The 13,127-nt window shown below is 44.9% G+C and overlaps 1 protein-coding gene across 2 annotated transcripts in view; it reads right to left on the bottom strand.

Annotated features, from left to right (window-relative positions):
• SYAP1 (synapse associated protein 1) overlaps positions 1-12,869 on the bottom strand; it is a 31,034-nt gene extending 18,165 nt beyond the window's left edge. Inside the window, exons 1-4 of one of the 2 annotated variants that reach the window (XM_045995982.1) lie at positions 12,575-12,869; positions 5,803-5,921; positions 4,979-5,045; positions 2,518-2,591 (exon numbers count right to left, since the gene is read on the bottom strand). In XM_045995982.1, the coding sequence (XP_045851938.1) occupies positions 2,518-2,591; positions 4,979-5,045; positions 5,803-5,921; positions 12,575-12,749 (435 nt within the window). In that variant the 5' untranslated portion in view covers positions 12,750-12,869. The remainder of the gene's footprint in view (positions 1-2,517; positions 2,592-4,978; positions 5,046-5,802; positions 5,922-12,574) is intronic. The other variant, XM_045995981.1, reaches the window with a different exon arrangement.
• Between the last annotated feature and the right edge of the window lie 258 nt (positions 12,870-13,127).

The raw sequence follows: 13,127 nt of genomic DNA, 5'->3' as shown, positions 1-13,127 counted from the left end.
ACTTGGCAAGTCACGAGAACGTAAGGCGACTCTGGCAGAGATTGCTAATTATGTCCTCATATCCCTTCCTTCCTTCCTTCCTTTTAGGATCGCAACTCTTGAGCTCCAGCTGGGCATGTGGCCACCCAGCCGGAGACCGGATTTCCCAGGCTCCCTGGCATCTAGGAGCGACCATGCATCTAGGCTGCCAAAGGGATGCAGGCCTGAGTGAGAGGTACAATTTCTGAGTCTCACCTTTCAAACAGTCTGGCATGCCCACCCACCTCTTTCCCAAATCCCCTAGGCTAGAATGCAACCATGGTCATGGGAGCTGCCTTCCCCACCCAGAAGGCAGATGACGCCCTAGAGGCTGGCACAGGAAAGGATTCAGACAGGAAACACAAGTCTGTAGACGACTTTGAGGGCAAAGCACCCCTACGTGGACCATCTATCTCTGGACTCTTATGTGAGGGAGAAGGGGGAGGGAGACAAAATCACAGGTTCTCTAACCTTCCATATTTTTGGACTTCTCTATTACAGCAATTTAGTCTACCCCCTACCAAATTCAGCAGCCACTATAAAGGATGTACTGAGGATCGCTCAAAGCCTCTGCGCCCTGCTAAAATCGGAGGTGCTCTCTTGTAGGCGTGTGTGTGCCTCACCCATTCAGCCAATGCCCATCGGGCACCCACTGTGCTCCAGGCACCGTGTCACCTGCTCAGCAGGGCACAGCACAGATGGAGTCCCCGCCGTCACAGCGTTTCTATTCCAGTTGTCAGGGGTGGGGGGTGCGTGGGATGAGACAGACAAAGGCTTAGACTGCTAAGGCTACAAAAGAAGGGGCAACTGGTGGAGGGCTGAAAGGATGGCAAGGGAGGAGGTGACATTCGAGATGAGATCGTACGGAATGGAGTAGCGTGGGGTTCCAGGAAGAGGGGCAGCAATCACAAGGCATTAAAGCAGGACAAAGCTCGGTTTGCTTGTACCGCAGAAAGAAACAGTGGCTGGAGTGCTGGGAGGCAGAGCGGTGGGGCACAAGGGAGGAGAGGTGTGGAAAGCCAAGGGCCTTAGAAGCCAGTGGAGGGAGTTCAGATCTTAGCCTACAGGAGATGAGATGCCATCAGAAGTCTCTAGGCAGGAGAGGGACACGAAGGGATTTATACCATAAATGGACCCCTGTGACTGCTGATGTGGGCTTGTAGGGAAAGGGACAAAGATGGGGCAGCAGCTGGGATGCTGGGGACAGGAGATGAGAGCATCAGGACCACGGTGGTGGCAGTGGAGAAGTGGAGTAGAGGTGTATTTTGAACATAGTACTGTCAGGATGTGGGCAAGCCCTGGGTTGGGCGGGGGGCGGCCGCGGGGAGGTATGACTGAAGGCAGACTCCTAGGCTGGCGACCAGAGAAAACTGGTGGATAACCGGAATCTGATTTTGCGATGGAGAAGATAAGGACAGGAACAGGTCTGTGGGACAGAGGAGCTATGGGGACTTGACTGGTGAGTATCTGATGTTTACCCTCAAATGACAGCCTTACTGTCCCAATTTGCTTCTGGAGAAAAGCATCATGTGAGGTCAGCATCAAGTCTGGCCATAATACAGAAAACAAAATACATGGGGTTCACACTGAACTCATAATGGATGCTCAGGCCTTTGTACGTCTTACTAATGGAAAGGAAAAACCTTAAAATGTCCCAGGGGAGGGCAATGGATGGGAAGTAAAGACCAATTCTCTGTCTGTTTCCTAGACTAAAGGTCCATTTATGACTTTGGCTAAAAAAGAAAAAGAGTGGATTAAAAACAAAGCCTGAAAATCACTGATATGGTAAAAGCCCCATTTGCTGAATCCTATGCCAGGCAGGCCGCTGAGTGCTGAGAACAGAGATCAAAGTCAGCTTCTGCCTGCTAAGAACGCACAGCCTAGTGGAGACACATGTTAAGTAGTGAGGGTCACATTTGGGAGTCACATCCTCACGCCTGTACATGGCGATAAAAGCCCCAATCTACCTCACAGACGTGCAGTAAAGCTCAAAGCAGATAATGCGAAAGAAAGTTCTTTCTGAAACTGTCAGGTGCTGTACAATTGTTAACTGGTATCACTGTGATCCCTCTGAAGTCTCAAGAGAAATTTTTGTGGGCCAGCACAGAAAATATTTTTTTTCAACTTCAGTTTCAAATATATTTAACAGTTAAAGAGAAAATTTAGACTATAATCTTTTCATTCAGATGAACAAGAATGTTACCTAGAAACTTTATATGATAACATATCTCAAAGATTATCTTAATAACATAAAATAATCCTAAGACTGAAAGAATTATTTTGTGTAATAGATTATACTTTACCGTTAAGAAAAAAGAACTTAAGGAGAAGCAGGTTACAACTGGTGGGGGGAGACCAAAGGGGGAAAAGCAGTGAAAGTGGATGTGTACAGTCCTAACAGCTCAAAACATTTTAAAAATTGTATAGAAGAAAAACATTCTAAGGATAAAATCATGATAGGAAAAAAGTGTTTCTATACAGGGAATCATAGATACTTACAGCTGATAAGGCGAGGATTTGTTGTTGAATTGTTTCTTCATCATTACTATCAACCCATGGGGGCACTGCTGCTTCTAAAGGTTTTCAATAACAAAGGAAAGAGAAAAACAGTTTACGAGGGTTACAATGCAATCTGTGGTTTGAAAGAATGAGAGTTTCCACATCATCACTTTGGCAGTTTACTAACAAGTTCCAAACATGAACACTCATTATAATTCCCAAATGTGATGTATGACTAAAGCATGTATGCATTCGGTAAAAAAAAAATTACTTAAATTACACAAAGAAGGGGCGCCTGGGTGGCTCAGTGGGTTAAGGCCTCTGCCTTTGGTCCCAGGGTCCTGGGATCGAGCCCCGCATCGGGCTCTCTGCTTGGCAGGGAGCCTGCTTCCTCCTCTCTCTCTGCCTGCCTCTCTGCCTAGTTGTGATTTCTCTCTGTCAAAGAAATAAAAATTAAAAAAAAAAAAAAAAATTACACAAAGAAATTGGGCAACACCTTGAACAGGTGACCCAAGTCATCGTGACCAATGAGAAAGAGATGGCCGCTGTAGGCCTCCGGATGTGATATGCTGAGGGAGACACAACATCATCTACGTAGTATTGTGGCCAAGAATGCATAATCTAAATCTAACGGTGAGGAAATATCAGACAAAGTCCAACTGAGGAATGGTTTATTTTAAAAAGGAAGGGGGAGGGGCGCCTGGGTGGCTCAGTGGATTAAGCCTCTGCATTTGGCTTGGATCATGATCTTGGGGTCCTGGGATGGAGCCCTGCATGGGGAATTCTCTGCTCACTGGGGAGCCTCCTTCCCCCCCATCTCTGCCTGTCTCTCTGGCCTACTTGTGATCTCTCTCTCTCTCTCTGTCAAATAAATAAATAAATAAATAAATACATCTTTTAAAAAAAAGGCAGATTTGTTTCATCACTTATCAGCTGAGTAACCTTCAGCAAATTAACCTTGCTAATCCTTCCTTTTACTAAAGAAGGTATTGTATATAGAGTACCCCCCACTTAGCAGGTACTCAGGAACTGTTAATTTCTCCTGTTCCTCCCTTCCCCTCAACACTAGGTCTCTGCTCAGCTCTCTTCATGCTTGACACACTGTTTCACTGAGGTCACACTCTCATGGTTTTTACATGACTAACAATCTCTACTGGTAGATGGAATTCTCCACGCTTCAAACAGGAATCAACTGCCACTGCTGGACCCCATTCAGTTAACTTAGAGCAATGCTGACCGAAAGAGCTTTCTGCAATGATGGAAATGTTCTAGGTTTGCACTGTCCAACAGGGAAGCCACTAGGTCCCATGTGGCTGTTGGGCCCTTGAAATGTGACTAGTGCAACTCAGCAAGGGCATTTTCCTGATATGCCACTGCATTCCCTTCCGTGCTTCTGTACATGACCCTCTCACCTGGGCTCTAATGGGCTCCTCAAAACTGAAAGTGCCTCCAATCTTCACCCTACTCCCTCAAAGTTCCTCTCTCAGAGGCTCTAACCAGCTCCTACGCCAAATCTCTAAGCCGGGATCACTTGCACTGCTTCCCATGAATCTCGAAGGTATGCCAATTTGTATAGATTATTTGTCCCAAAGATCTGCTTTACACTTTGAGTTTACCTAGGCATGACCATGCCTGATTCACCACGTGACTAACTAGCTCTTTTTGAATCTGTGGCACTGCACAAATTGATCGAATTATTTTACCCCTTTGCCAAATTCAAAGACATGAGTCCAGTTTTGTGTTTGAGTGACGCCCGAACAGCAAAAGTAGACATTCTGAGACCCGATAACTATCAAACATTTAAACGAGCACTTGTCAGTAAAGAAATGTATTGAGGGGCGCCTGGGTGGCTCAGTTGGTTAAGTGTCTGACTTCGGCTCAGGTCCTATCTCAGGATCCTGGGATCGATTCCGCATCAGGCTCCCTGCTCAGCGTGGGGTCTGCTTGTCCCTCTCCCTCTCCCCATGCTCTCTCTCTCTCTCAAATAAATAAATAAAATCTCTAAAAAAAAAGAAAGAAATGTATTGAGTAACTTCCCACAACACCGCGTGCCTTTTCCTAGCCCTCTGTCACCCTGCTGGAAAGCTCTTTCATTTTTTCCTCCCGAAAAGAATGGGAAGAGAGCCAACTTTTGCTAAGTGCCTATTATGTATACATCAGATATTGTGCTAGACATGTTCCAAACTGAGAAATGAAAGCTCACTCTCTTTCACAGCCGGCTCCCCAGACGGGCCATCACCTGCTGGTCTCACTCTCCATCCCAGGCACAGGGAACAATATCCTTCCTTCCTTTAAAGCCCAAAGGTTTATGAGCTTGTCTCCCCAACTAGTCTTTCGGCTGCCTGAAGGATGGGGCTGTTACTTACACATTTTGGTATTGTCAGAGCCTTTAGTGTGGTGTCTGGTACACTAGTAAGTACTGGCAGGTAAGTATGTTGTGTACAAAAAACCAGTATCATACCTGACTTTTTGGTATGCTGTTCCTCAACAAATTTTTTCTGTTCCTTCTGAAAATCTCCTATAATTGTCTGTTAAAAAATACATAAAGAGACAAGTTACTTTGAGAACCTTATTATTAGATAAGAATTACATTTAAGATTTGGAAAGTCAGGAGACAGTTTATTAATTTTCTTCAAATAAAATGGTTAAAAAAAGTAGTACTTCCCCTTTCCCCAACAAACAGAAATTCAACATTTCTGAATTTTAAGTATATAACTCTTTTAATGATAGATTACCTTTTCAAATGCAAAGATAAACTGACTTAAAAACTGAATTTTTGCTTTAGTCCAAAAAAACAATAAAAGCTAAGTCAAATCTCATTCTAACAAATACTACAATAATAAGCTAGCTAAAGTTTAATTGATGACCTCCTTAGTTCAAATAATTACCAACATAAATGAAATTCCCTCGGCCTGCATCCTACCACTGCAGGAAATGAACAAACTTACTTCATGTCTTAAAAGTGCAATTCCTAATGTGTTAGGACTTTAACCACCTAGACGAATGATGCAAAGACATAAATATCTGGAAACAGTTACAGTTTAAAATTAAACTCACAATATAAAAAGTTTAGTGTTACCCAAGATTACCAGTGTATTTTAGAATATATTAAAATTAAAACCAAGGTTATTTAAATCATAGCTACTTCTTACACCAAAGGAGAAAAAACACCCAAGCATCTCAAAACAATATTTTTATCAGAATATGATATCCTACTTGGGTTAATAAAGTTCATAAAAAGGGATAATTAGCTGCTAATGAATTTCAAAAGATGTTTAAATGTACCTTATCAATGATGTCATCTATCTTTCCTTCTTCTACTGATTTCTTTATTGTCTGTGCTGTTTCAGCAACTGATTCAGTTATCTTTTTTGTAGCAGCAGTTGCAAAGCTAAACAGATAGTCTGTAAGGAATAAAAGACAGTCTATGCTCCATTCAAGTACAATGGTTTTTATATTTGTGATTGTTCCCTTAAAGAGCTCATGGGAATCTTAAACCGTAGGGCATGATTCCTGCTAAGCAGGACTTCAAATACTGAGAGTACTCCACTTCCTGGGTAGACGAGCCATCCACACACGGCCTTTAACTCATCTCTTTCAAAGAGCGCTAGCATACTCTCACCCCTTCTCCCACAGAAGCTGTTTCAGACTTGCCTTTCTCCAGCTTCTCATTTTAATTTATCTCAGTAGATAATCTCCCTTCCAACTTCACAAATAAGATCAAGGCTCCTTGCACTTTCCTTTTTTTCTAGACCCTAAATACCCTATTTTATTTTTTCCTTCCCTCTTGTTCAAAGAAAACATGCCTTTCCTTCCCTAGATTAAGCTATCCCGTAATAAATCTGGGGGAATTTTTAATACATAGAAATCTTGGCAAGTCCTAATATAAATATAAATTACCCTCTTAACTAAGAATAATGAGCAAATACGCAGAATAAGATTAAAACTGGAACACACAGGGGTGCCTGGGTGGCTCAGTCATTAAGTGTCCGCCTTCAGCTCAGGTCATGATCCCAGGGTCCTGGGATCGAGCCCTGCATTAGGTTCCCCACTCAGCAGGAAACCTGAATCTCCCCCTGCTCATGCTCTTTCTGTGTCATATAAATAAGATCTTCAAAAATAAATGAATAAATAAAAATAAAACCGGAACACGCAAACTTTCATCTTTACAAAACAAAATTAACTCTCCTGAAGACTTGAAAAGACAACAACCAAGCCTCTATCGCAGCTGTAACATAAAGATCTGCACATAGACAAGTACTGTTTTGAAGTCCACACTGTATACAATGTAGGCTGCGGGAAGCAACCTCAGGCAGGTTCTGAAGCGGACTTGCTGGGGGATGCTCCTGGGCAACTGGCCTTTCAGCCTCATCTAGTGGGAAGTACTCTCTGTTAGGGAGGTCTTGCCTCGGCTACTTGCACCCGCTGAGGGGCAGGCAGGTGGACTCTCACAGCACTCAGTAGGGTGGCAAACCCAGATAAGAATGGCAAAGGGAGCTCGGAACATGGGATTAAATCCTCACTGGTGCCTGGTATCTCTTCCAGAGAATCGGGCAACTGGTACTGCTATCTGGGAGCAGCAGAACTATCTGCCAGTCTGAGGGACTTTCTCTCGCACTTTCTGTCATCCTTACCATAAACAGTCTACTTTCTCCCATTATGTCTGGTGGCACTTACCTGTCAGTGATGTCAGCAACTCATTGTGACTATACTACAGGCTATGACTTGCCTCTGGTTTCGTTCTTGCCATTCTTCCCCCTCCTATTCTACACTCACGTGACCCCAAGAAATTCTTGAGGATCTCCAGGGAGGTCTCAGATACATTATTCCTTGGTTTGAAACACTTATCTGCCCTTCCTTTATCTGGGTAACCCTACGTATGCTGTGGGTTTCCGCTTACATAGCACTTCTCAGGCAATGATCCCCGGCTCCTTGACTAGAGCAAGAGCTCCGGAGATGTGTTCCCTCAGCACCTGTGTTGCCAGACCAACAACATTCACGACACTATAACTGATTACTTGGTGGCTCTGTCTTCTCCGTTAGACTGAAAGCCCACTTTAAGTCCCACTGCGGCAGCGATCAAGGTTGTCTGATTCACCACTGTATCCCCAACGAGTGACAGTACTTGCTAGATGGACGAATGGGGAGCAACATAGTAAGAGCTGAGTTTTAGGGAGGTCCCTCATTTCCCTTTGATTATGATTAGTCCATTTACAAAGCGGTGCAATGAATGTGGTAGACGGCCAGATTATTTTGTAAAAATAATCTTTGCTGATAGTCAAAGAAAGCCAATGTTCTAAAAGAGCAGGATCCCTTTTAAGATTTTCTCAGGAAAATGTTTTTAATTCGAATCATCATTTTTATTCTAAGGAGAACTGCCATTTAAAAACTGGTATTTTAGGGGTGCCTGGCTTAGCTGGAAGAGCATGTGACTGTGGATCTTGGGGTCATGAGTTCGAGCCCCACATTGGGCGTACAAATTACTTAAATATAAATAAACTTAAAAATTAAAATTGGTATTTAGCATAATAATCTCAATTCTCAGATTTTAATGATTCCCAAGAGTGGAATACATGACCACAGAGAACACTGGAGGAAAAGTATAGTTCTTGCCCTCAAGGAATGCCCTTATTTCTAAACAAATAAGCCAATAAAAGGCTCAAAGACAAGAGGACCAAGAATAATCATTGAACAGAGGCACTCAGAGGAGGGAGGGAGAAGGTCTCCCAAGAGTAATTAGAGAGTGGGCTAGATTCCGAAGTTAGAGGGAGTGGGGTATGGGAAAGCGTGATAGGAGATTTTCAAGGAAGAAGCTCATAAAGAGAAGTGGTTTATTAATTTTGCAAATTAATATATTGGGTGACACCAAGTTAAAGATAGTTTTCATTAACTGGTTAGAAAAAATTGAGACGAAGCTAAGAGTTAACAGGAAGTAACAGGAGTACAATGTCCACTTCAGGAACGTAGGCACAAAGAAGAAAAGGAAGACTAAGTTAAATGGCTCTCGGTGAGTATGACTACACAACCTTATGGAAGGAGGGAACAAACTGCTAACAATGAAAATAGTAATTTTAATCTCACAATCATCCTGGGAAGAATAGGTATAATCTCCCCAGTTTACAGATAGGTAAGCCAAGGTTCACAAAGGATAAATGATCTGCCCATTAAGATAGTGGCAGACTCTGCTGACTGCCTAGCCAATGCCTATCCCCGTCCTCCTTGCCAAAACAACCCCAATTTGGGGATCCAAGCTCTTGGTCATTTGTACTACCTTCCCCTGTGGTAAGCCTGGATTTGTCATCAGAACTGAGTTAGTTATGTTACTTCTGTATCGAAGAACACATATTCTTCTGTATTGAAGCACACATGTATTTTCCTACATACACGCTAACTTTTGGGGCCTTCTTAGTTGCAAACTAAGCAAGTTAGGCACCTAGAATTTGAAATGCACTTTCCTTACAGAAAGAGGATGGCCTAATTAATACAGTTCCATTGCACAGACTAAGAGTACTTTTCAAAGGAGAATAGGATGTAGCCCTTCCTCCATTTCTGGGCATGGACTGGTCTTCGGGACAGTTTTGAAAAAGCCAAAGCTCATTTCTGGCCATCCTTCCACATATTTAAACTGTGCAAATGACTCATGTATTTAACACTCTCAGAGCTATGCGTTTGTTTTTTTCAAAGGAAGAGCATAGATAAAGCTTCAATTTGGTCAACTTTAACAAAAACCAAGCAACCAATTTGTGCTGAGTAAGAAGTTACTTTGGGACATAAGGCCTCCCTTTAGGGAGGTAGGGAGGAGCTAGCTCTTCAGTGAGTTCCCTTATAAACTGCCCTCCTTCTGAAGCAGGTAATCCTAGGAGGCCAGAGTTTATCAGAAGCGAGGACCAAGAATAGGAAGGTTTGGTTTTGGGTGGGGGAGTGGAATCTAGGCCTGGGTGTCCACCATTTGTAACTGGTGAGTTGCCTAAATTTACAAGTAGATCACCAGGAACCAGAAATATTTAGGATCCAATCTTGAAGGCAAGCACTCAACAAGTGTTTACAAAACAAACTGGGCTCCCAGGAGAGTCCAGGTAGATTTTAAAAGGCTAAAGAAACCAATCTATGTAGTGGGAGTCCGGCTCAGAGACACATAATTTCACTTTTTAAGAGGAGTCTTTTGGGGGCACCTGGGTGGCTCAGTCGGTTAAGCCTCTGCCTTTGGCACAGGTCACGATCTCCTAGAGGTCCTGGGATCAAGCCCCCCCACCCAATTGGGCCTCCTGCTCCGCAGGGAGTCTGCTTCTCTCTCTCTCTCTCAATCTCTCCCTCTGCCCCTCCCCACCGCTTGTTCTCTGTCTCTCTCAAATAAATAAATAAATACAATCTTTAAAAAAAAGGGGGGGGGAGAGGAGTCTTTTTAGATAACATACAGGGTGCCTGGGTGGTTCAGTCAGTGAAGCGTCTGCCTTCCACTCAGGTCATGATCCTGGGGTCCTGGGATCCAGCCCCGAATCAGGCTCCCTGCTCAGCCAGGAGTTGGCTTCTCTCTCTACCTCTGCCCCTCCCCGCTGTTTGTGTTTTTTTCTCTGCTAATAAAATTTAAAAAAATAAAGATAACCTACCACTTAGGATCAGTATGTAGAAAAACATCTGATCATCTCTCTTATCTTTCTGAAAGTTTATGTATAAACTAGAACCTTTATATCTTTTTTTTTTAAAGATTTTGTTTATTTGACAGAGATCACAAGTAGGCAGAGAGGCAGGCAGAGAGAGAGAAGAGGAAGCAGGCTACCTGCTGAGCAGAGAGCCGGATGCAGGGCTCGATCCCAGGACCCCGAGATCATGACCTGAGCCGAAGGCAGAGGCTTTAACCTACTGAGCTACCCAGGCGCCCCTAAAATCTTAAAAAAAAAAAAAAAAAGTAAATACAGGGATGCCTAGGTGGCTCAGGCGTTGAGCGTCTGCCTTCGGCTCAGGTCATGATCCCAGCATCCTGGGATCCAGTCCTACATCGGGCTCCTTGCTCAGCAAGGAGCCTGCTTCTCCCTCCACCTGCTGTTCCCCCTGCTTGTGTGTGCTCTCTCTGGCAAATAAATAATAAAAGCTTTTTTTTTTAAAGATTTTATTTCTTTATTTGACAGAGAGAGATCACAAGTAGATAGAGAGGCAGGCAGAGAGAGAAAGAGAGAGAGAGAGAGAGAGGGAAGCAGGCTCCCTGCTGAGCAGAGAGCCCGACGCGGGACTCGATCTCAGGATCCCGAGATCATGACCCAAGCCGAAGGCAGCGGCTTAACCCACTGAGCCACCCAGGTGCCCTAAATAATAAAATCTTAAAAAAAAAAAAAAGTAAATACAAATGTGAGGTTTCAAGTCGATAATAAAGCCCTTGCTGTTTAAAGAATTGATTTTTGGGGCGCCCGATGGCTCAGTCATTACAGCATGTAACTGTTGATCTCAGGGTTGAGTTCAAGCCCCACATTGGGCATAGAGGTTACTTAAAAAAAAAAAGTGACTTTTGATAGTCCCCTGAAGATCGACAAAAATGGTTCTCTATGTTCTATAAAATGGAGTAAACGCCCATACCCTGCTTTTCCTCTCAACTACCTAACATAGCCTTTCTGCTCTAGTCCAATTCATCTTACATCTCTGAGTATTGCAAGCTCATTTCTTCTCAATTCTCTACACAAAGGGACAGCAAACAGTTGTTCCCTCTTTAGAGATTTTGTTGCACAGCACTTAGTTTTATTTCTCTTGTGGAGTTTGGGGACCTTGAGCCAAGATTCGGTACTGCCATGTCTTGAGATTATGTCTGTTTTCCCTACCCTTTCCCCAAACTTCTTGAATGTTAGAGTCTTTCTTATTCAAATATGTTTCCTTACTCTCAGGCTCCAGCCTCCCCTATGCCCTGGCCTTTTTTTTTTTTTTTTAAAGATTTTATTTATTTGACAGAGAGAGATCACAAGTAGGCAGAGCAGCAGGCAGAGAGAGAGAGGGGGAAGCAGGCTCCCCGCTGAGCAGAGAGCCCGATGCGGGGCTTGATCCCAGGACCCTGAGATCATGACCTGAGCCGAATGCAGAGGCTTTAACGCACTGAGCCACCCAGGGGCCCCATCCTGGCCTTTTAGTAGACTCATAAAAAATGGTTGCTTAATTTAGTGTCTACCTTTACTGCAGTTCTGTCACTTGTTGTGCCATCTGCTTTAGGACCCACCTTCTCAAAGATGTTTTGATTATTTAAGCCCGCCAAAGTCTCCAAAATCAGAATTACCAGAGCTATGTGTTTCTTCTTCAAGCCTACTACTTTTACTCTCCTCCCTAATTAGGCTGTGGCTCACAAAGAGTATGGGCTTTCAAATTAGACAGACCTAGGTTCGAATTGCACGTCTACCACTTACTCTCAGTATAACTTTGAGCCAGTAACTCTGGGCTTGTTCTCCCAACTCACTGGGAGGTTTAACGGATTAAATGAGATATCAAACATCTAGTAGCAAAAGACAAAAATGGACAGCTCCTTTCCTGTCTTAAAAAAAAAAAAAAATTCCCAAAGCACCAACAAAGGAGACCAGCCTGAGAGGGAGGCCTTCCGTAACTCATCCCACGATTTACTTCAGGCAACTCACTGTGCCCTAAGGGCACAAAAGGGCACTTTCCCAACCAACTTATGCTCCTCAACGTCCCCCGTCCTGGTGGGGGTGGGGGCGTGGAGGTGAAAGCTGGAGAACTCAACAAAAAACATGCCTTGTCAAACCTAAAGACGTCGAGACACACCGTTTCACGGAGGCCCTGGCTCCCAATGTTGACACACCTCGTCAAGACTGACCTGTCGCCAGGAACTTCAGGCACAGGATTTGTTTGACTTCTAGATGAAGCTTCAGCCTTGCCCAGATCCTTACCAACCTCTCCCGTCCCAAGACGACGGAGTGACAGACAAACTTTCTCCCCTTCCACCCAACCCACACCCCCCAACCAGTCGGGTCCGCGCACTCCGGCGCCAAGAGAAGGGAGCGGGCACCGTCCCCCGTCCCCCCCCCCCCCACTCTCTCTCTGGTCCCCAGGGCCGGAGGAGACTCACTGCCGAGGCCTTTTGCCTGGTGAAGGAGTTCCTGGTTCCCCGCTTGAAGCGGCTCCCCGTCCGCAGACTCGGACACCACTTCAGAGCACTGCTGGGGTGGAGCGTCTCCCTCAGATTGCCGGCCACCCGCCGCCGGCTGCTCCAAGCCAAACCAACTGCTCAAACCCCGGAACATCCCGCCCGCGGGGCCGCTACTGCGGTCCCGGCCACCGGAGACCCTAACTGGCACGGCCGGGTCCCGACTTCACAATGCGCGTCTCCCAGGGAGATGGCCGGAAGTGCGACCCTGGAGCAGCCTCTCTATCTGTCTCCCTGTCTCTATGGCCGTTCTGCCGCCAGCCGCGTGTACGTCATTTCCGCAAAAGGCCCCGCCCCGTTGGCCGTTCGTTTCAGTGGCTTTATGACGTTCGTGGAAAATAGACAAAGGGTTTTCCCAGCGTAGTCCCGCCCGGTCCTTTCTCCTCCGGTGACTGAACCAGACGTGTAAACGGCGTCTCTGTCACTCTAAGCAGCTTGGCTGCCGATTTAGCTTCGCCTTTTCAGGTCCAGCTGG

This window comes from Meles meles, chromosome X (assembly GCF_922984935.1).
Source record: "Meles meles chromosome X, mMelMel3.1 paternal haplotype, whole genome shotgun sequence".
Taxonomy (NCBI): Eukaryota; Metazoa; Chordata; class Mammalia; order Carnivora; family Mustelidae; genus Meles; species Meles meles.
Note: the sequence above shows the minus strand (reverse complement) of the source record. Positions and strands in the feature narration are given on the sequence as shown.